Source organism: Microchirus variegatus (genome assembly GCF_963457635.1).
Source record: "Microchirus variegatus genome assembly, chromosome: 16".
In the NCBI taxonomy this organism is placed as follows: domain Eukaryota; kingdom Metazoa; phylum Chordata; class Actinopteri; order Pleuronectiformes; family Soleidae; genus Microchirus; species Microchirus variegatus.
The window spans coordinates 25,438,886-25,466,459 of record NC_139817.1 but is presented as its reverse complement, the minus strand read 5'-3'; the positions used below and the strand labels follow the sequence as shown (position 1 = coordinate 25,466,459).

General features: G+C 42.7%; 2 protein-coding genes across 2 annotated transcripts in view; one reads left to right on the top strand and one right to left on the bottom strand.

The window, feature by feature from the left end:
• LOC310938523 (protein mono-ADP-ribosyltransferase PARP12) overlaps positions 1-11,623 on the bottom strand; it is an 11,855-nt gene extending 232 nt beyond the window's left edge. Inside the window, exons 1-12 of the mRNA XM_083903039.1 lie at positions 11,266-11,623; positions 9,696-9,831; positions 8,162-9,104; positions 8,012-8,062; positions 7,803-7,932; positions 7,535-7,700; positions 6,702-6,822; positions 6,526-6,622; positions 6,366-6,444; positions 3,741-3,871; positions 3,217-3,368; positions 1-2,835 (exon numbers count right to left, since the gene is read on the bottom strand). The exon at positions 1-2,835 is cut by the window's left edge and continues 232 nt beyond it. Of these exons, the coding sequence (XP_083759165.1) occupies positions 2,126-2,835; positions 3,217-3,368; positions 3,741-3,871; positions 6,366-6,444; positions 6,526-6,622; positions 6,702-6,822; positions 7,535-7,700; positions 7,803-7,932; positions 8,012-8,062; positions 8,162-9,104; positions 9,696-9,831; positions 11,266-11,525 (2,976 nt within the window). The 5' untranslated portion in view covers positions 11,526-11,623 and the 3' untranslated portion in view covers positions 1-2,125. The remainder of the gene's footprint in view (positions 2,836-3,216; positions 3,369-3,740; positions 3,872-6,365; positions 6,445-6,525; positions 6,623-6,701; positions 6,823-7,534; positions 7,701-7,802; positions 7,933-8,011; positions 8,063-8,161; positions 9,105-9,695; positions 9,832-11,265) is intronic.
• Positions 11,624-16,378: 4,755 nt separating this feature from the next.
• etv6 (ETS variant transcription factor 6) overlaps positions 16,379-27,574 on the top strand; it is a 31,503-nt gene continuing 20,307 nt past the window's right edge. The window contains exons 1-2 of the mRNA XM_083903199.1: positions 16,379-16,667; positions 22,130-22,259. Of these exons, the coding sequence (XP_083759325.1) occupies positions 16,641-16,667; positions 22,130-22,259 (157 nt within the window). The 5' untranslated portion in view covers positions 16,379-16,640. The remainder of the gene's footprint in view (positions 16,668-22,129; positions 22,260-27,574) is intronic.

Sequence of the window (27,574 nt, the reverse complement as noted above, 5' to 3'; positions counted from 1 at the left end):
TGAACAAAGTGGGTTATTTAAAACGTATCTAAGCACTCGATGTTCTTACACTCTTAGAAATAAAAGTGCTAAGTAGAACCATATAAGGTTCTTCGGCTTGTCCTCATAAGAGAACCCTTTTTGGCTCCAGGCAGAACCTCAGCCCTTGGAGAAGAACACTTTTGGAACCCTTACTTCTAAGAGTGTAGAGGGTGCCGTTATGAAGTTGGTGAGTTTTTATAAAGGTTCCACAAAGAACCCTTTTAATTCAGGAAAGAGGTTTTAAAGGGTTCTCTGGATCAAAATGGTTCTTACTGGAACCATTAGTGTTACCAAGAACCCTTGAAGCAAATGGTTCCAGGTAGAACCTCAGCCCTTGTAGAAGAACCCTTTTGGAACCCTTATTTCTAAGAGTGTAACCCTCTCAAACACAAGAACTCTGCACCTTGTTGAGCTGTAACGCTCTTGGCAGTTTTTTAAAAATGGCAGGTTTGATTCTTGTGTCAGACTCTTGCAGTGACAACACTCTCTGACCAATCAGTGACCAGCAGTCTGTTGACGTGACATTTTAGTATCGGTTCACAAAAAAGCAGCAGGTATCGGGTTCTATCGCTAATGGAAAAGCAAAAGAAACGAGGAAAACGGAGAAGCCCCAAAAGCCTTTCATACTGATCGTGTTATATGTGATACCATCAGCTTCATCATCATGAAGACATTATAAACAAATGATCACTGTAATATTTGAAAAACACATGTGGTGTTTAAGCTTCTTAATAATGAATAACCCGCTCAAAGTCATTGTGATTACATGTTTGTGACTCAGCAGATTTAATCTACGCCTGGTTAAAGTCTGCAATATCTTAAGAATGTTTACCACTTTATCTCATTGTTAGACTTTTCTGGCCCACGTCTTTACATCACTAGAGTGTTTCAAAGTCTCAGCTCCTGTGTCCCAGTGAGCTTAAAGTGATGGTTTTCTCTATGGACTTTGGTGTAGTAGAGTGAGCTGTGTTTAAATGTCAGTTTCCAGCCTCAGATAAATGCTCTCTTAAAGCAAGATACAGTGGCAAACAGTCTGAAAATATCAAAGGCACAGGATTCTCCTTGCGTCCTTGTTGGCAGCCATGTTTTTTTTTTCGACAACAGCAACTGTCCCTTTATCAGACTGGTTCAGCAGAAGTCTACTGACAATCTGTTATTCAGATACACTTCACAAACTTTAAGTGACACTTAAAAGCATCTTCTCATTTCAAACACAAGCAAGCAACCGTCAAACTAGGCAGATTTCTATTATTGGTCATCTAGTGCACATTACACAGTATATTTAGGCTGAATCCCATTTCCACTCCTTCCCCCTTCCCCTTTGTCGGAGTTCCCCTTGACCCTCAAAACAGAGTTGAGGGTGCTAGAGGTACGAACGTTCCCCTAAGAAATGAGACACACCTCCATTACGTCATCACGTCGTCCGGACTTGACGCTTGCGGACTGTTACATCAACAAGCCGATGCGATGCTTGTTGATGTAGCAATGCAAAAATGCCGTCCTCACAAGTAATGTCTGTTGCCTGGGCTATTTTTCTGTTTTTACGACTGTCAGCTGCTAACCAACGACATCGGCGGCGACGCTGACGTGAGGAGTGTTCACACACACAGTTACAGCGACTGCAGACCCACACACACACACACACACACACACTCCGGCACCATTTGTTAATGTTAAAAAAATAGCGATAGCAGCTAGCTAACCACTTACGAAAGGAACGCCGGGATAGCATCGGCTACGACTAGCTAGTAATTCAAAACAAACTTGACTAGTGATTCAGAAACACCGTTGACAATTGAAGAAGACCACAATACAATCATTACACATGACTGTCGTGATTAAAATGCTGAAAATACATTTGTGCGAGTCTTTAACGGCCAGCTTTCAAACTTTGCTGACAGGTGACGCGGCGGAAGCTTGGAAATTCCTCAAAGCCTCCGTTTCAAGTGCGGTCCTGAGGAAGCTTCGTTTGGAGTAGCTCTAGGGCTTAGACCTATCCCTTAACCCTAATGAGAAATGAGACAGCCCAACCCCTCACATGAACGCACAAAAACAAGGGGTAGGGGGAAGGGGTGGAATTGGGATTCAGCCTCAAACGTTGCACCTAAGCTATGACACAGGAGTCAGAGCTTTTCTTTGGTGTGGAGGGAGGAAGAGTGGCAAACAGCTGTTGAGCAGGTTCAGTGGGTTTGTACTGGTAAGTGCCTGAGCGAGGATCGAAACGCAACGTGCTGGGTTGAGCTGGTGAGCTGGGTTGGTAAGAAGATGCGCTAATTTGAGCGGATGGACTGGACCGAATTGTTGTACTGGACCGAACTGATGTGCTGGGTTGGTATGAAGATGTGCTGGGTTGAACTGGTCGGCTGGGTTGAACTGGTGTGATGGGTTGAACTGGTCTGCTGGGTTGGTATGGATTTGGTTGAACTGGTGTGCTGGGTTTGTATAAAGGTGTGCTGGGTTGAACTGGTGTGCTGGGTTGGTATGAAGATGCACTGGGTTGGTATGGATTGAATTGAACTGATGTGGTGGGATTGTATACAGGTGTGCTGGGTTGAACAGAGGTCCTGTACTGCAGCAGATACTCTGGGTAGATTTGGTGCTTTTCAAATACCACAAAGATGGAAGGATCCACGACATCGTCCACGCAGCTGTTGAAGAGGTTGACATCCCCGGCGTCCTTGGAAGGAGGTCGGCGGTCGTCTGAGGATCCTCTGGTGTAGTCGCCCACCAGCACCCGCGAGATGAACATGGACTTGACGGCAGAGTCACAGGTGTAGCTGTGGGAGTATTTGGCATCGCGGGCAAAGTAGCTTCCTAGGTTTGAAGACAGAGGTATGAGCTTTCTGAGTTAGTGTGAGAAAACATTAAAGGAAACATATTATACCCCATTTCTAAAGTGAACCTCGTTCCCTGGTGTCCTAGCAAACATGTCTGTGACATGGTCAGGATGAAGCACCACAGCAGTTCAATCACCTGCCAAAACAGCCCTAGTTCACAACACTAGTTTTTTGTCTGGGAACAAACCATTCAAAAAACAATAGTGGAGTCAATTCACTCGGTTGGTAAGAGTCTTAAAAACTACTTTAACTATTCGGATACACTCCAAGCCCAAGTTAATTTTCTTCATAACATTATGCAACATGATGTCATTAATAAACCAAGAAGCACAAGTGTACATTTGATATAAAATTGCACCTTTTCCATAAGCAGTTCCGTGAGTTCCACAGATTCTCCAGTCAAAGTTGGTGAGGCAGATGGCATGGACGTGTTTGGAGTCTGTGCCATGAAACAGCTTTTGTTCCTTCACATTCTTTCCACCATTCCTTTTCCTCATCTGATTCTTCTGCCTTCATTTGCACATACATACATACATATATATATAAAAGAATAATCATATAAAGTACATGCACAAACACACAAACAAAGACTGCATACAAAAAATGAAAGCAAGGCTAATGCAGAAGTGCCCGATGCTTGTGTTCTCTGGACAGCATGGGGTGACTTCACTATTTAAAGTCTATATTTATTACCACATTAGACTTTAAATACCTTTTACAGCCTCTTAGAACATGAAGATAACAAGTCTATGGTCGTGTTAACATTCAAGGCCAAAGACACATTTTTAGCTCAAACGTTTTTTGAAGCTTCTGACAGGTACAGACTTGACCGTTCAGATATGTGTTAAAAGAGATGCTTCAAAACCAAGGTCACATACTTACCACTGAAAGACTTCCCAGAGCGATACATTCTGAATCCTCTCGATACGGACGATGTCAAAGCCTCGCATGGTTTTACAGAACAAAGATTGAATCTCCTTGAATTCATCTGACGAGCTTTCGAGGGAGACTCGCTGGAAAATAAAAGCCACAGAGAAAAATGAAATCACTTCTTTTTTTTGGACAATTTGGACAAGTTACGGTAACTAAATACATCTATTTTTAAGAACTCGTAATTACAAATGTGTGATTTCGAGGTGTTTGGGTTGTTTTGAAATCCAAAGAGCGCACACTCTTGACCAGTTTCTTCCTCTATATCACTTATAAATGCTCATCTCAAGGGCCATCTTGACCAATGGCTTTGCTTATGATTTCAAGATACAAACACTACGCAGTTTAATTAACGCAGTAGATAACAGCTGTAGACAAACTGGAAGAAATAATGATGTCTCTGGAAAACTAGCTGCTAAACTGCAAATATCTTCAAGCTTGAACGTTCATAACTTGGACCAAAACAATGCAGTTAACCCAGTGCCTGAGGACAAATAAATCAACGTTCTCACTCTTCAGAAGGTCCAATCTTTCTTTCCCTCTTTACCATATTCATTGACCGACAAAAACACTTAGACCATAAATTCAGCCTTTATGCAGACGATGTGTTCGTTTAGCTCCAACAGTTACACTCAAGCTCTCAAAGAACATCATCTACACCTCTGCAGACAGTTAACATCAGATACCTGGGTATCAGTATCTCCTCCAGGCTTTCAAACATGCTGCCTCTTGGTCATCATCCGCCATCATGGCCTCAGCTTTTGTTCACACAACCGGTACAAAACCCTCCGCCCTTCTTCCCCTGTCACTTGTCAGCTGAATGCAGGAGATTCAAACTTGGATGTCCTCCAACCTTCTCATACTCAAAAGCAGTTAAGATCAAGTCTGCTGTGGAAGGTTGGAGATCTCTGCCGTGATATCGATGGCCCGTCGATGGCTCCACCCCTGGAGGTTTGCAACCTGGGTGTAATCGTGGACTTCCATTCCACACCTTTATCAAGCTCATCATCAGATCGGACTATTTCCACCTTCAGACTCTGTGATCTGTCTCTGACACTGTGACAGACCCTGATCAATGCCTTCATCAGCGTCTGTCTGGACTACAGCCAAGGATTGTACTGACTGTTCAGGATTTCTAACAAAGCTGTTTTAGACATAATGTTTGCATTGCTAACAGGTATCAGACTATACCATTACGTGCATTCTGTGTGGCTATGTGCACTGTGTAAATAGATTCTGGCATGGGGTACGTGAAGACCTATCCATGTCCTTTAGGTGCCCCAGCGTTGTCTTATTGTTGGATGGGTTGGGAATGAAAAGGATGGACAAATAATCCCTCAGTTAATGACTTGATCTGCTGCATGTGTCACAAGTAACGCGTCCTTTACTCATTTCCAAGCAAAAGCACTCCAAACTTTCTGTTCCCGGAACAACTAGGCTTTTATTGTGAAATATTTACATGACCACCAGATAAGCTACATCACTGTCTTAGCATTTTATTGAATACAGAGGCGCAATCAGTGTGTTTAAATGTTTCACAGCAATTTCCATTTCCAAACCTTAAATCATTAAATGACATCATTAAAAGGTGACCAATGAACAACCTGTTATCCTGAATATAAATACAGAGGTCTGTGGGTTTGAAATACTCAAAATCACTGAAAAAGATATCAGACAGATAAATACCAACAATCCTGTTTATGGAATGCTTCATCATGCACAGACAGTATATTTGCAGAAAAGGTGGAGAATGATGTCTTTGAAATAGCTTACAATGGTTGCACCCACTGTATCATACCAATATTGGTCATGGCAGATAATCGGGTTTGTGGTATCGATATCACAACATTTTGGCGAATGAAGGTACAATGAAAATAGTGGAAAGTAGCAAGTGTTGCTATTCAAACATATATAATATTTTCACTTTTTTTCCCTCTCACTACAGAAATACAACACATTATCATTATATATCATATATATAGCATTAATTGTCTTGCCTTGTTTTCTTTTTCACACTGTCCCTGTTGGCAGCCATGTTTTCACTGAGCACGTGACCCGGCCCAGCACCAAGCGAGTAAACCCTAACCCACCGCTGTGAAACAATTCCAAGTTGGAGTGTGGTGATGCCATATTCCAGTGCTTTTTTTTGCATATTTTATTCAAATTTCATTTTATTTTTCTCTGGGAACCCCCCTGGGATCTCTTCATAGAACCATCAGGGGCCCAAGATCTGTTATTGATAACCATTGTTCAAACTGTTCTGTGAGTGAACAGATATCAGTTATCACCTACAGCTTAGACCAGGAGGGGGTTGGAGTATGTAAATGTGCTGAGACTGTCTCTTGGCTCCCAGAAGGTGTCTGGGAAGATCTATGAGACTAAACTTCAAATAATTTCAGATTTCCATGTGTTACATTGCTGGAAAGCTTGAGTACATACGCCTCACCCTGTCCTTCTGCTGAGCATGCAGAGCACAGTCAGGTGAGGTGTTGTAAGGTGTTGATGTTGTGAAAACACGTCTGCCAACCACACAAATATCCCTACACCATAATATGTGTTGTGTTGTATTCATAGTACCCTGTATCCCGTTTCAGGAAGTTGCGTCTTATCCCAGTGGCCTGGTGTAGGGCAAAGGTTTGGTTGGCCCTTAGGTCTCCTGAAAGCAAACAAAACAGTAGTGAAGTGTTGTTGTTTGAATAAAGGGAGACTTTAGCACTTTATTGTGAATATACTGTACCTCACTCTCTTTGTCAGGACGTCTGTTACAGAGACAAAGTGTGGTCGTCTCTTCACGAGCCTCTTTGTGCCATACTGTTTGTTTGTTTGGATCATGTCTGACGGAAAGAACAAAAAACATTACTGTGACACCACTTCAATGTTTTATCACTGTAAGCTAACATCACATTTGCTCACCCTGGAAACTGAGAGAGTATGACTGTGATCCAGCCGTGAACTCCACCACATCTTTGTCATTCACCAGAAACTTCTGCTCCAGTTTCGTGCCGTCAATGTCGGCTGTGTCGTGTCCATCACCCTGAAAACAAGACAATGAGTGTGTTTGCCTCTAAACTTTAACCCCTAAACTTTGGTATGTAGGGTCTACAGCCTCCTCTGAATTTAGTAAAAACTAAAACAACAAAGAGGGCTAATAAAATGGTAGTTAAATAGTTTTTTGTAGCTTCACAAATAACAATTTTTAATGGACGCCATATTGTTAAGAAATACAGCTACGCTCACGGTTACCACTGCTGAGGACCATGGATCTATTGATCCACCTCAAAACTTGATTAGTTTATTTAATTTAAACTCGATTGCACATTTTCTGCAGGAAATCGGGCTCAATTGTGTTTGAATTGTACGTGTGTGTGTAACAGCCATCTTCCTCACGTAACCTCCAGCAAGTTTCCAGGGATTTTCTGTGTTGCCAACATATTTAGTGAGTCTTTTACTGGCATAACTGTGACTTTTGGAGACTCTGACATGAAGGCACGTACTGTTTCACTTCTCAACGAGTAGCAGTTTCCAGAAATAAAATCTAAAATAAAAAGTCAGCCAGTGTCTCTTATGGGTCATTCTAGCCAGTCCCAGGCCCTTTGACTTCTTTCCTTCCTGAGGTTATGACGCCTGTGCACTCGAGTTCTGTTTCAAGGACTGCTGACATGGTTTTACGTTATGTGTGGATGTAAAAGTGCTCAGGTGTGTTTTCACTGAGAGAAAAGGAATGCATGCCACTCCAATTTACTCACAGGTGACGCGTAAGCGTTCCACATCCCTGAATCATCCTCCCAGTACCAGATCCATTCAGTGGTGTACATGAAGGTGGGCTCAACCAAACAGTTCGGGGTAGAGAGTCGCCGTACGCTGCTCTGTCCACAGGTCATCGTGTCAAAATGCACAGGTGAGGAGTTGGAGCTAAAGACAGCAGACGCAGAGTTAACTCATGAACTCTAGTTCACCTGAAGGATTTAAAGAGCGATGGAGACATTAAATGACACAGCTAACATAACCATATACCTTTGTGATTTCTTGGGGTCACAGTAGTCCCTCTCAACGTCCTCATTATCAGGCAGGGGGCGCCACTGGTCGCCCTCTTTGACCTCCCACCTGTACGGCATCTTGTCGTGGACTTTGTAACACCTATCATCTGAGAAGAAGAGCAGGAGTGACAGTTATACAACACCACAGTTATTGTGATGATCAAGTGTTTGTCATTGATAACTCACCATCGTGTTTACAGCCCCCTTTGACGAAAAACAGACATATCTCTGTTTTCTCTAAAGGACAAAAAAAACAAAAACTTTTTAATTTGTGGTTTTTATTATTATATGATTTACTTTTTTTTCCTCCACTCAGTTTTTGTCGATTAATTTTACCTCTCACTGGTCTTTGTCCTCTTCGTCTGTCATCAGGTTGGAACTGGTTGCCCTGACGACCGCCTCTCCTCTGACCATTGTCGCTGCTCGAGTCATTGTCGTCTTCAGTGCGCCGATCCCAGACATCACTGGAAGCCAAGATGTCACTCGTGGAACTGGCTCGCTGGGTAAGGTTGCTGTAGTTTCCCCTGTTTCCTCTGTTTCCTCTATTTCCTCTGTTTCCTCTAAAACCTCCACCTCTATTACCTCTATCTCCACCTCCCCCTCTATTGCCTCCGCCTCTAAAACCTCTGTCTCCACCTCCACCTCTATTACCTCTGTCTCCACCTCCCCCTCTGTTGCCTCCGCCTCTAAAACCTCTGTCTCCACCCGTCTGACCCCTGTTGCCCTGCTGACCACCTCTCCCTCTTCTATGGCGCTGCCTGTTCCTCCTCTGACCACTGTCGCTCCTCGAGTCACTGTCCTCAGCGCTGTCTTCACCTCGACCGTCTTCAGTGTACAGATCCAGGTCATCAATAGAAGTCAGGATGTCGCTCTGGCTCCCCCTGTTGCCTCTGCTGCCTCTGGTTCCCATGTCGCCCAGGGCACCAGCTCTCTGGCCGTACCACTCCGTTTGTGGCAAATTCAGACCCCCATCGCTGCTTGCGTCGCTTGGATTCCCCTGCGAACGGCTGCGCGCGTCGCTGCGATTGTCGGAGGTCTGATCGGAGGTTTGTATGGCCTCTCTATTTGTGTAAATGGTTTTCAAAGAGCTCAGGAGAGCGTCGGGGAAACCTTTACTCTGCAGGACCCTCAGCGGCTGTGGAGCGTCAAAGTCGTGCGTCCTGAAGCAGCTGCAGTCGCTGTTCAGAGAACGCTCACAAATGTGAAGTCTCTTACAGTTATTTCCGTCCTTACATCGGCCAAACTCACCATCGCCGTGATTGTTGTAATCATGACATATCTGACAAAGGAAGAACAGGAAGCAGAAGTCGTCGTTCAAATTGTGGTGGCGTCATGTGGTAATATATCATCAAGTAATAAATATATGTCTGAAATAAAGTTGCTGCTTTTCTGACTAAGAAATTGTGATTTGTAAATGTCTCTCTGGCCATTCTACCTCCATAAGAACGTTTAAATGGCGCCTGTGACTTTGGTGATTAATATTCTTTTATTTATATCTTTTTATATTATATTTATGAAGAATGATGAGTATAAATATAACAGAAACACAAAATATTCTATTTTTACAAATTTAATGTATGCAATTTTTATTGCCAAGTGCAAAAGTTTTAAACAGGAAGTTGTTGCAGCCACAGCCAGTGGCTTGACTCAATATGGGGACACATTTATCGCAGTTCAAGAGATTTATAGTAATATTTCTATTGCACGATGACAACAGATTTACAATATACTGTGCAGCCCTAAAAGAAAACTGAACTTTCCATTGAACGTTTCCCGTGTTTCAATAAACAGAACACGGTTCTGGTTCTTAATTGTGATCCAGTGTGTGATTTGAGGCAGTTTGCCTGAGTTGTGCAGGTGTCAGACTTACAGGAGGCAGCAGTGTGTAGTCGCTCTGCATCAGCAGTGTGCACAGCTCTGTCCTGCTCAAACGCTCCAGCTCGTGCTGCTTCAGAATCCCTTGATTGTACGCAGAATCCAGCTCATGGGAGAAGCTGCACACTCTCCTGTCATAAAACAACAAGCCACGGCAAGACGTGTAAATAATCATTGACTTTTCAACTCTGAACTGATGTGAACATACTGTATTACATTAAAAGCCTAATCTGCCTAATCTGACTACAGCCAGGAGAGGTCACTCTTTCTGAGGCTTGGCTCAAGTCTTTGGGGACATATTGTGGAGTCTCCAGATAGCATAGGTGGCTACAGGGTGAGAACTTGTGTTTTAATTCTGACTCAGATTTATCTGATCACCTGAGGGCTGAAGGTCACAGTGCATCAGGATTATGAGAGGGAGGGAAACTGTTCTGACTGTGGAATAAGGATCACATGATTCTTCATCATCTGAAATGATTATATCTGTTTGAACATGAAAGTTCAGCGTGTGCATTTAGTGAAGTGTTGAAGTTGCAGCTGAACAGGCCTCGCCTCACTCTTCACGTCTAAGTTTGTAAGCAAATCCATGTTGTCAGGATGGCATGCTACTACTTTTTCATGTTGATATATCACAAACTTGAGTATCTGCCGTTATTGACATCAGTCATTTCACACAATAAAGCAGTTATTGGACCTAAACCAATACAGAGCATCGTATTAGCTCATCCCTACTATGTAGCCTTCAGTTAGCATCACAACTCAATAGTTTGTCCGTAGTGAGCGACTGTAAAAACATGATGGTCCAAAATGGCTGCCTCAGTCGAGCTGACCTGATATATATATTACAACAGACCCATGGTGTTAATGAAAAACAACAATTCATACAATCAGATATTCTACCAATCATTGCAGTCAGTAGAGTCTCAGCTGCCGAGCAACCACGGGTTGAACCAGTTACGTCAGAAAATGAAACCTAAAAGACCTCAGTATTTTGAATTTGAATGTAGTAACTGTTTTTGGCCACATTCTTACATATGGCGCCTTTAAAGTACATTTCAAATGAACTACTTTTTACTTCTACTAAGTAATATTTCATCAAAGTATTGGTACTTTTACTTGAGTACAATATTTTAGTACTTTTTCCACCGCTGACCTATTGAATGGGCCCCACAGCTTGTGAACAGGCAGGGCAGGCAACTGCTTGGGGCCCCATAATGGTGATGAACACTGGTTGGAGGGAAGGGCCCCCTGGGAATCTTTGCTTAGGGCCCCTACAGACTCTAGTACAGACTCTAGAACCGCCTCTGCGCGTCTGTTAAACGCATTACGTGAGCTTGAGACGTGTACGTGAACGCACCACGTGATCCAAGGCCTTTAAACCCGGTGACGTCAGCACTTTAACCAACCCAGAAACAGGTCTTTAAACCGGATCATTTAGTGGTTAAACCAAGTTAAACGCGCACTAAAGTGTTAAGAATAACATTTAAAAACGTCATTTCCTTAAAGTCCTCGCACATAGTTGACGTAAAATGAGCCTTTATGTGCCTTTAAGCGTCGGTGTTTACCTGGTACAGAGTCCGCTGTAGAGGACGTTGACGCACAGGTGCAGACCTCCACACGACCACGGACACTCTCTCTTCCGGCACAGCCTCAGCCGGGTCCGGGCCACCACCTTCGGCTGTCCTCCGAGACAACACACGGTGAAGCGGTCCCTGTTGGACAGACAGTCCGGGGACTCACCGCAGCACACGTTGCAGAGAAGCTCTTCCGTGTCCACCGCTCCGTGGTTAGAGCAAATAAACTTTAATATCTCTGACTCCTCCATCTTCTTACTCTGGTGACAACAGTCTGACCACAGTGTCCTGGTCTGAAGGAGAGAGGAGCAGAGAGGAGGAGCAGAGAGGAGGAGAGAGGAAGCGCCACTCTCTGTTTTCTTACTGATGAATGGAAAACGAAACTTAACTTTTCACCAGCTCCGGTGTAACACCGCCAATCTCCGCTTGGGGGCGCCACAGCGCTGTAATCAGTCAGTCAGTCTCTGCTGCACAAATAAGGAATAATCTATCTATCTATCTATCTATCTATCTATCTATCTATCTATCTATCTATCTATCTATCTATCTATCTATCTATCTATCTATCTATCTATCTATCTATCTATCTATCTATCTCTGTCAAACTCATTTTCACTGAGGGTCACATCAGCATAATGGTTACCAGGGCCGGTCCAAGCCTCCATGAGCCCTAAGCAAAATGTGATTTTGGGGCCCTCTGTTAGTGCCAATAATAATAATGATTATTGATCACTCACACACCTACTATACTAAAGCTATTCTACTTATTCTACTCTGTCACAAATACAAATACACTTGTAAAACTACATGTGAGAACTTTTAGTTTGACACCAGATTTGCAAACTTACAGAAAAATATTTCAATTAATATTTGGCAACTCCCCCTACTGGTGACACAGAGAATCAATACATAAAACCAAACGGTTGATAAATAAAATATTAAGATATTAAGGACTGAAAATCTTAAAATGTGCACAATCTTTGGGGGGATTTAAAATACACTCCTGTAATACAAATATTTGACTTTTATATGTAAAAACACCTGGCATTTATAGATGTTTTACTTTCTATTGTATGTTTTGAGAAACATCTACTGCACGTCTGTCTGTCCAGAGAGTGGATCCCTCACCTTTGGATCCCTCACCTGTGGTTCCCTCACCTGTGGTTCCCTCACCTGTGGATCCCTCACCTGTGGTTCCCTCACCTGTGGTTCTCTCACCTGTGGATCCCTCACCTGTGGTTCCCTCACCTGTGGTTCCCTCACCTGTGGATCCCTCACCTGTGGTTCCCTCACCTGTGGTTCTCTCACCTGTGGATCCCTCACCTGTGGTTCCCTCACCTGTGGATCCCTCACCTGTGGATCCCTCACCTGTGGTTCTCTCACCTGTGGTTCTCTCACCTGTGGATCCCTCACCTGTGGTTCCCTCACCTGTGGTTCCCTCACCTGTGGTTCCCTCACCTGTGGATCCCTCACCTGTGGTTCTCCCTAAGGTTTCTACCCTTTTCCCTGTTATAAGGGTTTTTTCCTTGGTAGTTTTTCCTTACCCTGGTCGAAGGTCTAAGGACAGAGGATGTTTCCAACCCTGTGAAGTCCCTGAGACAAACTGTGTTTTGTAAACTGTGGGCTATATAAATAAAGATTGATTGAAAATTCATATCAGGAGATGTTTTGGCCACTTCTATATGTGGCTCGGGCCCTAACAAGTGTTTTTATATATGTAACTGAATATTGTATAAGATATTTTTAAACATGGGATAATTATGACCAAATGTCTTATTATTACTGTTATAATAAACAATGCTAGCAAACATATATTATATTCTATCACCTCACTGGCAGACGTTCTCCTCTTCACCAGTGCCGGCCTAAGCCTTTATGGGGCCTAAGCCTTTCTGGGGCCTAAGCCTTTATGGGGCCTAAGCCTTTATGGGGCCTAAGCTGAATTTGATTGAACATTATTGACACAAATGTAATAGTATAAATGTATAAAACCAGTGTCACTCTTGTTTTTTAAACCCTAGAGGGCAGTAAAGTCATTACAGTGGCCGAGTATTCGTTTACACGTTCATATTCAAAGTGAAGCACAAAGTGTGGTGATACTGAGCAAGTTATTAGTCAGGATAATGACTTGATGTGCAAATGTGCACTTAATGAGCAACGAATATCTTAAGCTCAACATGATTTAGATATCTGAATATATTTAAAGATATTTAGATTTCTTTAACAAACACTAAGTCTTGGGCTCTGCTCTTCACACATTATGTAAATAATCCTGGAATAAAGACTGAAAACAGTTTGTGTCTAAAAATATGACTTAATGACGCACAGGAGAGCTTTATTAGCAGTTTACTGTTGGTTTGTGAGTAACTGTAACCTGCTCTGACACACACACACACACACACACACACACACACACACACACACACACACACACACACACACACACACACACACACACACACACACACACACACACACACACACACACACACACACACACACACACACACACACACACACACAATAAAAGCTCTGCCACTTTCTCCAGAATTTTGTATCAGTGCAGTACAGGGTCCTTACAAGAATAGCTGTGTGTGTGTGTGTTTGTCGCCTCTGTAGGGACCCTTTCCGGCATAAACACTGACCTTGTCAGGACCAAAACCTGGTCCTAATAAGACAGGGGCTCTTAACAAGGGTTAGGGTTATGGAGAAGGCTTTGTTTAGACTACGTGTGTCAAAGTCAAGGCCCGGGGACCAGATATGGTCGACCATATCATTTTATGTGGTCTTAAAAATCTGTGTTAAAACAGGTCTATGTTGGTTTAAGGCGTGCGTTGACCATAAACTACATTTCCCACAATGCATGGCGATCGCGTTACCCGCAAAGTGACGGCATCCCGCCACTAGATGGCAGTGTATCATTGTATATGCATCATGCAACAAGTGAATTAAGATTAGTCCCTAATAAAGTAGTAATAAATACAGAAAGTTATTTATCAATATGTTACAGAGTAGTTACCTTTATTTACATTACATTTGGTTACATTTAGTTACATTTATTCTGTGTGACAGTAACATCTGTTCCTTTGAGCGTAACCATTATACTGATGTGACCCTCAGTGAACATGAGTGTGACATCACTGATCTATAGAGTACTCAAATGGTATGAAAGTGGACGAAGGTCCTGGGAAGAATAGCTGCACAAACCTTCATGTGTGTGTGTGTGTGCCTGTGTATTACTAATGTTGTGGGGAAATAATAATATTTATCATGATATTTAACATAATTTCACATTAAAAGTGATTGTTTTTGGAAATAATTTTTTTTAATGTTTAATGACATAGTAAACATGGTAATAAAAAACATACAGAAATAACTCATTTAGAGCTGCAACTATTATACTTATTTTTGTAATCAATTCATCTGCAGATTATTTTCCTATTTGCCTGAAAATTTAAGAAACTAAAACTATCAGAAATCTTGTTTAATCATGAAAAAAAGCTTCAAATCGATGATCAAAATAGTTGACGATTAGTTAAGTAATCGATTAATAATCAGTTAATCGACTAATTGATTCAGCTCTAAACTCATTATAAGTTGATATATTAATTGTTGGGCCACATGCAATTGATTTGGGGTCGTATGTGGCCCCCGGGCCGCCAGTTTGAGACCCCCGGTTTAAACAGTCACATTATGGGGGGGACAAAAATCAAGTCCCCACAATGTACATGACTATATCATAAGGCTATATATGGTGAATAAATGTTTTCAATCGTGACGTTATTTAGTTAGTTTATTTGTCCTTAAATAGTAAATTTGTTTTCACTGACCGTACCATACAAGCCTCAAGAAAACGTAAATGTCTTCTTCTTCTTCTTCTTCTTTTTTGGAGTTGACAGACTGGACGCAGCTTTGGCGTTATTCTGCCCCCTACAGTCTGAAGACGTATCTGCATTTAAGGGGTGTCCCATTTCTAAGTGACAAAATAACCCTCAACACTTGGTTTTGAGGCCAGTTAAGATTAAGGGTTAAGATTAAGGGTTAAGATTAGGGCTGGATCACCGTATATTGAGCAGCTCACCTCGATAACGATAAATGAAGGATGAGTTCGAAGTTGCTAAATGACGTCATCGCCTAATTTGCATAATTGACCATTAGCCTGATATAAGTGTCCGAGTGTCTTAAAGGGACATGAACATACAGAATTATCAAATGTATCGATAACGGCGAAATGACGTCGATTATCGTCGTACATTTCGCTAAAACGATAAATTTCCGATATATCGATCAGCTCAAGTTAAGATGGGAATTAGAATTGGCCCCAAGTCTCCAGGAAATCTATGCAAATCAATGTAAATCAATGCAATGTCCCCTGAAGTTATGAAAACCTCACGTGTGTATGTGTGTGTGTGTTATTGTACTTGCAGCATACTGAGGACCAGTGAGGGGTTTTTAACCAACAAAGTGAGGACATTTTTACTTTGTTTTCATTTAAATCACTTCCTTATGTTGTAAACATGTTATACTCTGTTTTTAACACAGATCCTCAATTTGGTACAAAAAAACCTGTTTTCCAGCCCTGGTGTTTCATACACTTTCTGCTCTGGGGCTCCACCTGCAGACATTTCATGGTACTGCACCCAGGCGTTTTTAAAAAAAATAGATTGTGTAATTGTGTTGATTTATAAAGTGCAAATGCTGGTCCTCACTTTGTCAGGACTGTTACCTGGTCCTCAGTGTGCACCAAGTACAAGAATGTGTTTAAATGTGTGTTTTTGTGTGCGCGCGTGCGCGCGTGTGTGTGTGTGTGTGTGTGTTGTAAACGCGACCTGCTGCGATTTCCTGCTTCGGGTTTCCCTTTAAAAGGGGGCGTGGCTCAATGCTGGGAATTCACGTCATTTCGCCGTTTTACACACGAGCAGATCAATGAGAGAGAGAGAGAGAGAGAGAGAGAGAGAGAGAGAGAGAGAGAGAGAGAGACGCACACACAGTGAGAGAGAGAGAAAAATAGAGAGAGACACACACACAGAGAAAAAGAGAGAGAGAGACTCTTCCAGGAAGAGATGATTAAGTCTCGCGCTGCCGCAGACACGTGAAGAGAAAACAGACGCAGACAAAAGAAGTTTTTGGCGCAGACGGAGAGAGCGGCTCCACGGCCGTGAGCAGCAGATGAAGCGGACTGCTGCTCCAGGAGAAACACCCGGAGAAACACCCGGAGAAACACCCGCAGAAAGCGGGGAAACAAAGTATCGGTGCCACAGTGACGGGGCCGAGCCGCCGCTCCAGCCGCCGCTCCAGCGCCTCTGCACCGCTGTGTTTCCACCGTGAAGGCGCAGAGGAAGAGGAAAAGTTGACGGGAGATAATAATGTCTGAATCCTCTACTGTGACCAAGGTAACGACACGAGCTACGTCTTTGTTTCTCTTCACCTCCATTCACACACATTCACTTTTTCTTTACGCTCGTCATCTGTTGCTCCTCCGCTCCTCTCCTCCTCCTCCTCCTCCTCTGCTGAGGGCAACAAGTCGTGACTGTGACGAGCTCCGCGTCTCCTTTACCGCCGCTCCACCGCGTCCCCTACACACACACGCGCGCACACACACACACACGCGTAAACACGTTCATTAATTACGCGTGCGGCAACAGAAGCGACGCGTCACTAACGGAGTCAACACACGTTTACAGATACAGCAGGGGCACAACTATAAATGCTGGGTCCCCTGTTGACCCCCCCCCCCCCCCCCAGGTATCTGCAGGGTCTTAAAATGTCTTAAATTTTCATTAAGTCTCATAACAGGTTTTAAAGGTGCCATATGTAAGTTTGTGACCAAAAACAGTTACTGCATTCAAATTCAAAATACCGATGTTTAGGTTTGGTTTTCTGACGTTACTGGTTCAACCCGTGGTTGCTCGGCAGCTGAGACTCTACTGACTGCAATGATTGGTAGACGGCGGTAGGTGGGTTGGGTTAGGGTTAGGCTAACCCAAAACATGATTTCAAAACATAAACATGATTTGCGGTCTGCAAAATATATATTTTTTAATGCAAATATTTAGTCTGTACTGTTGTTGTTGGTGAGTTCAGTTTGTTATATGAACATTATTCCTGAGTCTCTGTGACATATTAGGAGGATTTTATCATTTATTACATAATGCACCTTTAAATACAGTTTTGAAAGGTCTTAAAAATCTATTAACGTGACTTTTATTTAAAACACGCATTAACTTCAGTCTCGCTTTGAAATGTTTCTATTTTTGAGGATGTGATAACAGCAACAACACGGAACTAAAGTAGGTCACCTGTGCTGCCCGGTGACAATGTATCCAGCACCACTAGCTAGTGTGCTGTGTGCGCGCGCCGCGGTGTGTTACAGGTTAGCATAGCAGCGGGGAAAACCTAATGAAAGCCCACAGCTAAGAAGAATTGCAAGTTCAATGATTTGTAGACTGCAAATCATGTTTACGTTTTGAAATCATGTTTTGGCGCCACCTACCGCCGTCTACCAGTGACTGAGACTCTACTGACTGCAGTAGAGTCTCAGCTGCTGAGCAACCACGGGTTGAACCAGTTAGGTCAGAAAACCAAACCTAATAGACCTCTGTATTTTGAATTTGAATGTAGTAACCATTTTTGGCCACATTCTTACATATGGCACCTTTAACGTGGTAAACTTCAGGTCTGTGTTTTAGGGCACGCACACGTTTGTCTTATTCACATGGAACCATCGTTTTGAGAGCTCTGAAGTACTTCTGTGTGTACTTTGTGTATATAACCACTACAGTGATGTCACCGCTCTAAGCTAACCTTTGACTTTAGCTTTGTGCACATGCTGCATGTCTTATTTTCTGTTTATTTGCTGTATTTCTGCTGCAGCATCACAGCGAGGCCTGGTATATGACTTGTTGGTTTTAGGGGTTTGGTGTTTGCAGAAAAAGGACCAACATGGTATAACTATAGATGTTCAGTGTTTCCTAACCTGCATGTTGTAGATCCTGCTCCAACACCTGATTCACACGAGCAGCTGCTTCTTCTGCAGAGCGTCTGAAGCAGGTGTGGTGGAGCAGGACAACATCAGGGCTGGGAAACACTGCTATAGGGAATGCTTTATTTCAGTCGCTCGCGTTCACTTCCTGATCGGTTCCCACTTGAACACCCAAAGTTCGACCTCGTCGTGTGTTTTCGTTAAAGAAGTCCAAGCTCTGCTGTCACATGAACATCTTGTACATGTATATGTGGACTACAGGTGCATTAACACCAGGTGATGGTTCAGCTCACCGTGGAACAGGAAACCCTGATCTAGCTCATGTGTCCATGAGTCTGGACAATATGACTTATTATATAGATAATATGTGGATATGAAGCTGCACACAGGTTGAGTGACAGTTAGGACTCACTGAATTCATCTTTAACCATTTTAATAATCGGTTTGAGTGTTTTTTATTCAACAATTAAAACAAACTTTCAGATTTTTCAGCTTCTTAAATGTGAACATTTTGCGGTTTCTTTGCTCCACGTCACAAAGAAGTCATTGAAATTGAATCGTTTTGGTTCATGGACATGGTCATTCCCAGGTTTGGTAATTGATGATGAAAATAATGGTTAGTTTTACTGTAAATACACTCTAAAATAAAACTGTACTACTGTTTACGACCTGTATTACGTGCTTAAAACACAGTTATCTTTCAATTCAGACAATACCTGGTTTATTTCTTTGGCTGTTTTGTTATTAAATAAAGGATATTAACGTGTGTTAACGCAACATAAATAAGTCTAAGTAAATGACTTAAAAAAAAAATATATATATGTTTTTTGTTGGTTTCCATTCATCAATATATTATATTAAATGTATAATATTTAGTGTATTATACTAATTGATTCAGTATAATATGATTATTAATGCAACAGCCTTTAAAACCAGGGAAAAGTCGTCTCTTGTCACAATATAAATGCCCACATTTTGGGTTCACAACAAATAATTCCATAATTTACCAATCTGTGAAGTCACATTCTTTTTTTCCCTGTATTTTGTGGACAATAAGTCATAGAAAAATAAGCCGTCAGTGTGTATTTATTTAAGCCTTCATTACAGGTCAGACTGTGCACTTTGTGATTGTCATCAATCATTTATTAATCAGTAATCAAAGATAATGTAGGTGCAGGCCTGTAACGGGGAACACACACAAAAGGTGTTTATTCTGGATTAAAGTTGGTTCAGGTTTAAAATGTGTTTTTAAGAACACTTTCTTTGTCTGTTGGTCAGACAGAAGATGTCACTGTAGAGTTTCAGAACCTTTTAAACTGGTTAATCACTGATATCGTCCAGATTGCGAGCGTCAATATACATTTTTTTTAAATCACCAGTGGCTTGTACTGAAACACGGCTCTGTGTTTTGTTTATGAGAGAGATGTGAACTCATTACTGAGTCTGATGTCACTGCGCGACTGCAGGAAGGACAGCACTTCAGTTCACTGTGAGAAGTTTGTCCAGCGCTCAGAGGTTAATGTTACTGCACACAGACCTCATCACCTTCACCTTCATACTGTCGTCCAGTCACTTTGGCCAAAGAGGAGAGGACTTCCTTTCTCTGGATGACAGAGGTTTAAGAAACAGACTGAAAGATGAGTGCTGGGCTTCCACAGGAAAACTCCCTGTTCAGGTGGATTTCCACTGGACGCGGAACGGCCGCGGCGCGGTCGCCGTTGCAAATCGCTTCCATTCTAATCAATGAGAGCATTTCCACCAGACGCGATGCGTAGCGTCCCAGAAGCGGCTCGCCTCGCTGCAGCGCTATCGATAGGAATCGGTTCTATTTTTCCGTTGCCGCTGCTGAACCTCGTAAATTTCAACAAAGCAGATCGCACCAGACAGGAAAAGCGACACAGAATCAAAGTAAAACATTTCCGCCCCCGTTTCAAAATAAAACACAATAATCAGGTCATATAGCCTGTCACAACTTCACATCAACATTACGTCGTCACCGCTGCTGCCAGGTAAACAGTCAATTAATCAGAGCGTCTCAGAGTCATAATGTACGACGAGAGACTGATTGTTGAAGTGAAGAAACATAAAATCATTTATGACACCAGATCAACAGTTCTTCCACGTGGGAGAATGAAAAGAAGCTGTTGTTGTTGTTTCCTTTATACACACAGTCTATCGCTGGATCTCGCGAACTCGCGTCCGATCGAGATTATCGCGCGATCTTCCGTGAATACCGCCGGCTCCCAAGGCTCCGCGCCGCTGCCGTAACGCGCCCGGTGGGGATTGACGCCGGGGAGAGGAAGAAGCAGAACCGCGCCGCTGCCGTTCAGCGTCCAGTGGAAATCCAGGGTCAGAGTAAGCGAACAGTGACGACGGTCTAACTGAAGAAGCTGAGATGACTTCATTTTCTTCACTTGCGGTGGAAAAAAATAAAAAATGCAAAGTGTAAAACCTCGATGCCGTGTTGTACAACAGCAGAGACGCACTGTCCCCATGTGCAGAGCATCGTTCCAATCGACGCATGAATAATTTAGGCCGACTCTGCAGCGTGTCTGTATTAAAAAATGCTCATTTACTGTAAATGTTCAGAGACGACGTGTGAAGACCTCGGGTTCTGTTTGACCAACAGTCATCAACAAACCACATCAGACACAGAGACATGGGTGAGATGATCATACATCACAAGCTGGAACTAGTGACTCTTTTTTTACCTGATAATTGAGTTAAATGACTGGAGATTGATTTAAAAAGCTTCAGTACAAAAGCAGGTGACGTATTAACACTAATTTACATGATTGTTTCTAGGGGGAAAAAATAGATTCACATAGAAATACTCTTATACGAGACCAACAAAAGAGCAAATATTGACATTTAAGAAGCTGAAAACAGACAAATTATTATTAAAAATGAAATGGATTAATTACTGCAGCCTAAATAGACTTTGTGTAGAGTTTCCCGTCATTTTAAAGAAATACTGATTCTTTCAAACAACAATTAAGAGATTGGTCAAATAAAATAATTGATTCATTAATTAAAACATATAATATATTTCTTTTACTCATAATGGTCAGTGAAGAACAGTGAAGGGCTTTTATTTTCTTTGAAGGAAGTCAATTTTTTTTCAATCCCAACTTCCTCAACCAACTATATTTGTTTGTGTGAAGTAGCCGTTTAAAGGTTTATGCTGCACAGACACTGCCCAATAATAGTGATAATGGTGTTATTACGTTTATTGATCGGTTTACTCACCAAAAACATACGATCATATGTTTAAGAGCATTGTGGTTTTTTTTTTTCTATGGCCGATGCCAAATTTTAGAAATCAGGGCAACCAATGTTTTGGCGGATTTAGTTTTTTTCTTCCATAAAATACATAATTTATGATAAATAATACAAAAAATGAACACTAATGTTAACTAAATGTGATACAGGTCATCAAAGAACTAACAAAATAACATTTTTTAGAATAAAAATCTATAATTTTTGAGTCTTCGGAGTACTTAGAATATGTTATATAATTAATTAAATAGTTTAATATATGAATTGAATAGTTCCAACTTTTAAATGTGATTATTTCGATCAAATACGTCGTGGTTTTCTGACCCAGTTGAAGATACTGAGGTCGTGTAGGACTTTACTGCCCTGCATAGCAGCACATGTGCTAAAGCATGTGTGGCATTTGGTGCATTGGTGCTGTGGAGACTGTGTTTCCACGGCGTGTCAGGCGTGAGCGCGGAGGAGGCCGGGTGATGCTGCGGGTGCACGGCGAGGTGAGGCGAGGCGAGGCGGCGCGGGGCTGTTTGGGTTCAGGGCCGGTGTTTCGCCGTTGAAAGCTTTGTGAGCCGTGCTTTGTGTCTCTGTGTCTATTCATAGCAGGAGAGGAGCTCTTTCAGTCCTTCCGCGAACCCGCTGCCAAACTCCACTTCCTCCCCCGTCCATGCTCCCGCCGCGAGGCCAGCCAGCCGAATGGAGGACGAGCCTGCCAGGCTGCCTGCACACCTGCGTGAGTCACACACACACACACACACACACACACACTAACACACACAGACACACTAACACAGAGAAGAGCAGTGACTCCTACAGACATTGATTCCTTGGTCATTTCGACAGCGCAGATTGATTTTTCTGTCTGTCTTTTTAGTAGCTTGCACTGTAAATGTTTGAGTGATCTGGGAAATCAGATTTTTATCTGCTCTCATCGTCCCATAAACCACCTGTCAATTAAGTCGTATGGGCGGGGTTACGTCCGTGATGGCGGTGTATGACAGCTGGACGCTCACTTTGCCCAAAAATCAGGTTTAAACGTTTACAAACTGGACGTGCTGTTCCTACAAAGATATTCAGATTCTCTGTGGCGTTTGTTATCACGTGAGGTTACCTCACTCCAGTGGAGCTAACGGCCAAACAGGTGAGAACTTCAGGAAATACTTCAACACGCTGCTCTGCAGATGCTCTGGTGTTGTGATGGTCTGTTCAGAAGTGATTAGCTTGTTTGTTTTCACAGCAAAACACAAAACTCTACATCTGTGTGGTCCAAGAAGTAATTTAAGGGAATATTCACACCAGCCTTTCTTAATCCAACCCTAGTTAATTTACTCAGTTTGTTTGGGTCAGGTGATGAAGACACCAAAGAAGAGAACTGTGGTCCACCTAAAAACATCGGTCTCTGTTCACGTCAAGTGAACCAAATGCAGGAAGCAGACTACAACGCAGGGCATTGTGGGAAAATGCAACCAAAACGATAGCTGAGCCCAAGACCGACAGGATTTGAAGCAGCTCCATGTTTTGCTCTATTGTGGCGGAAACAGAAGTAGCAGAAGACGTTTGTCTTGTCTTCTCCTTGAGTAATTCTTGATGCAGCGCCGCCTCAGGCGAGGAGGGGAATTTTATTAGTTATTCAAAAGGTTTGTTTCACTAAAGTGCAGTGTGAAAGCAGTCTGACCGGCTGGATGTTGCAAGGCCCCAGTTGAACCGCGTCTAGCAGACTGTTAGGTGTGAAAATGAGCTAAAATGCATCCAAGACCATGCTGTGCTCAGAGCGCCCCCTGCTGGTCCATGCACTAATTACTTCAGACAGTCTGATGAGCTTCTCGGTTGTATATTGTGAACTCGCATGTGTTTGTGCCAGAATATCCGAATTTTGGACACACACACACACCATCATCACTGCATGGCTCAGCGATGATGCCACAGGTGTTGAAGCAGATCCAGGGTCAGACACCTAACCCTACGTAACACCTCCACTGGACCAGAACTGACCGACTGCACAGGAATAACCAGCAGTTAGTTACACAGCAGTCAGGGACAGTGATATGCAGCCGAGAACACACAAGTGCTGGAGATGATAAAAATAAAAAGTGAGGATTAAGTCAAGAGTCTAATGCAAATAAAGTCAAGTTTGGTCTCAGATGTTTCTCAATGTCTTAAATAAGTCGGATCTTGAGGAGCAGTGGTTAGCACCATAATAATAAACTCGGTAGGTAAGATAAAGAATGAGGATGACCAACAGACTTAAAGGTCGCTGAAGCCGATACTGCAGCCATACCCTGTGCTGTACTGAACCTCTAGTGTTGTCCAGCAGTTGTAAAAGTGTCCACAGAATAATTCCGTACAATCAGATCAGCGTTAATAGAGTAAAAAAAGAGAAGGAAGCTAATGTGAAACTGCTATAAACAGCAGAAAGGACGAGATCAGACGAGCAGTCGGCCACAGATTCACTGCAGTTTCTCATGTGACCCTTGAACAAATCATTTGAAGTCATGTTTTTGTTCAGAACTATCGATCGTCCGTTCATCGTCTGCACTGAGTCAGTAGTTGTCGCCAAGGGAAACCAACAGCATCACAAATGAACCTCGACCCTATCTGTGAAATAAGAGAGTCTCTAAATGAGTTGGTGAAGAATGACATGTTTTGATGAAGTGTCCAAAATGAAGGCACGTGTCGCCTCTTTGGTTTGGTTGCATTGGTTCACTGTTGTTGTTGTTTAGCCAATCACAAAGCAGGTGGGGCTGGAGCCGTGCCAAGAGATAGGCTCCATGTTCAAAGAGTAAAAACCTGAGCTGCTTCGTTCTGTGTGTCTGTCAATATTTAACCAGATTTTCTTTTTTCGGGCTTTTGTTTTTTCTGGCGAGTGTCAAGTTCAGGGCTGGTGTTTGTAGTGGGAGTGTGAGTCTGCAGAGGCTGAGGCTGAGGCTGAGGCTGAGGCTGGATGAGTCGCACAGGAAACTCCCTCGGCCCACTTCCCCTTTTGCATTGTTGCAGAAAAAGGAAGAACGTTGAGCAGGTCCGCTTTGAGTTTCCTGTCGAGTGTAAACCGATGGGTCAGCTCACATCCGCAGACATGTGGAAGTCCTGCTTTGTCTCAGTCACATTTCAAACACAAGTCGTGGCTCTCACACATGTGCAGGTCAGGAGGGAGAAATGGCCTTTTCCCCCTAATTCACTGTTTAGTTTACAGACAGACAGACAGCGGCATGTCTTTGTCACTGCAGTCACACAGTCCTAAACACCTCTGTGCTTTCTCCTGCTGCTGCCTATCTAAACACACAAACCGTCCACTAACCCCCACACACTCAGAGGGAGGTTTGTCCTGAGGAGGGAGGGGGGGGGGAGAGAAAAGGGAGGTGGAGGAGGAGGAATGAGGGGGGGAAGGGGGGAAGGGGGGAGACAGAAAGAAAAAGAATGAGGGAGGAAATTGCAGTGTGGGCAGAAATCCGCCTTCTCCATTTCCTGAGGAGGAAGTGGATTAGATCGGGGAGAGTTGCAGCCTTCTCCTCACACTAAAGAATGCTGCCATACTCGACTTTAACCCTTTTAAACACACTGCACACATCAGTTTTCTACTACTTTGTTCACTTTGTGAATATTTCCTGGTTTCTTTGCTCCAAATAACAAAGAAATCATTCACCATCTAGAGTCCCTGCTCTAAAATGACATGCCCAAACTAAATAGAGTAAATCTCAAGCTCTATGTGGATTATCTTGGTATCAAACTACAGATAACACTTGTGAGATTCCACCAGAGGTGTAAGTTTCACTGTAGATGCCACTGTGTCAGAGTAAATGTACATGGAACACAGCATAACTGAAGGATTTTTTTCTCTCGCCTAAAAAAATATTGCATTTTTAAGCAAATATCACCTTTAAAATATGCAGTAGGAGCTTAAAAACACATGGAGGTCATGTAACAACATGTGGACATGAGCTGTGCTGAAGTGAAGCAGAGTAAAATTACAGAGGTTTTAGTAAAGAGATGTCTTGGCGTTCTCTGTGTTGGCACAGTTTGTGCCATTTGAGATTTCTTAGGTACCAGGTTTAGGTTTCTTAGGTGCGTTTTCAGTTCTGAGGTGGAAGCTCACTTTGTAATACTAATACTTGTTGTCTTACATAACCATGGTGTAAAGTTTTACACAGTAAATAAACATCTGTGTCCATGACAACCTCAGCAATTTGACGAAACAACTCAAAATACTTGTTGAATCACATCCTTGTTTGTTGCAGTCTCTCCACCAGATTTCACTAATTCTTACATACTGGACCTTTAAAGGTACAGTGGTTAGCAGGGTCTTCATGCTAACCTTGCAGCACAATGTAAATAGAGTGATTTATTTGGGGGGGGAATGAAATTTGCATCGTAAAGTGATGTTTAAATCACAACTAATACAGATGCAGCATCTAATTTGCAGGATTGAAAATGCGAGGGCAGGAAATAAACCTGGGGATGAATGGGTCTCGGTACAGAAATGCACCTATCAGCACCTCTAAAGGTCATTGATCTTGTTTATTTTAGCCACTTCCTGGAATCTTGTTGGTTGCCTGGTTACGTCATGCTGACAACAAGACTCCAGGAAGATGTTGGGCTCATCCAACCACATAAAGACAACATATCCTTCTGGGTTTCATGCAAAAAAAACAAACCAGTTTGAGGATTTCTAATGTAAAAAAGTAGCTAAATGATCCGTCTTCTGGCTGTAGCATTGTACAACATGCATGATGTCGGTCATTTTAGACACCTGATGGTCAAAAAGGACCGTTTTTGTCTTTTTAAAAACTGAGAAGAAGGAAAGTGAACAGATGAGTGGAGGAGAAAGATGAAAACAAGGGCTGTAACTAACGGTTATTTTAATAATTGATTAATCGCTCCATTAATCGAGTACTTGTTTGGTCACAAAAGTCTAGATTGTGATGATCTCAATAGTCTCGTTTTGTTCCACGAACCAAAGTGATTCCATTTGACTAATATCTTTGTTATATGGAGCAAAGAAACCATCAAACACTGAAAACTTGGAGAACTCGCAAATTTATGATGAGAATAGTTGACGAGTTAGTCGGACATCAAGTAACATCATCTACTAATTGTTCAAAAAACACAAAAAAAGTAGCATTTGGAGACGATGAGTTCTTAACGTTCTGTTAAGCCAATGTGTACTCCTGCGTAAAGTGCTCTACGTAGGTAACGCAGACCCCTCTACGTCGTCTCCGGCTGCACGAAATATTTCTTAAGTGTCCGTCACTCCGTCAAAGGACAACGGAGATGGCGAGGGCTGTGATTGGTCCTCAGAACAGGCTGAGATAACGCTACTCTGTGCCGTCCACAGAGGCGGAGCTGATCACCGCCGACAACGTCGCAGCACATGTTTAGACTCTAAATGGCTAATTTCTTGCCTCAAATGATCTTAAAACTGCGTTCAGTGACACAGAAAAGTGAGAAACGACCACTGTTTCAACAACAACAGTCTTTCTCTCTCACTGTAGCCAAAAGCACAACAACCTTGCATAGCGACCCCTACTGATCGGGCGGGAAATTGCAGCGCGTATCCGTCACCACGACAGAGAAGTACAAAGGCTGGGTCTCCGTGGTTACGCAGTCGGAGAAGTATAATGTGGCCTTTAGGGTTCTTTTGTGAACTCTGGACTCAGATGTGAAGTGAAGAGCTGCGTTTGTCTTTGGGTTTGAATTCACTGGCGTTGAGACGCAGCCAAAATAGTCCAAACATGACGCAACAATGAGGCATCAGTCGGTGAGAAAAGAGTCCAAAAACAGAAGGTGTTTTACAATGAATGTGAGTGAATAACACAAAAAGTGTGGATTCAGGAGGAGATTTGAAAAATAAATAAATCTATGTCCATGGAAACAAGAGTGGTTGGTTTGTTCTGTGCATGTGCACAGTGTGTGTGTGTGTGTGTGTGTGTGTGCGCTCACAGCTGGGTTTGCGGTGTGTGTGCATGCTTGTGTGAGTGGGTGGGTGAATCTTGTGTCTTTGTATAAGACTTGCCAGAGGTAGTGTAGGTGTATACTGTATGAGCATATGACTAA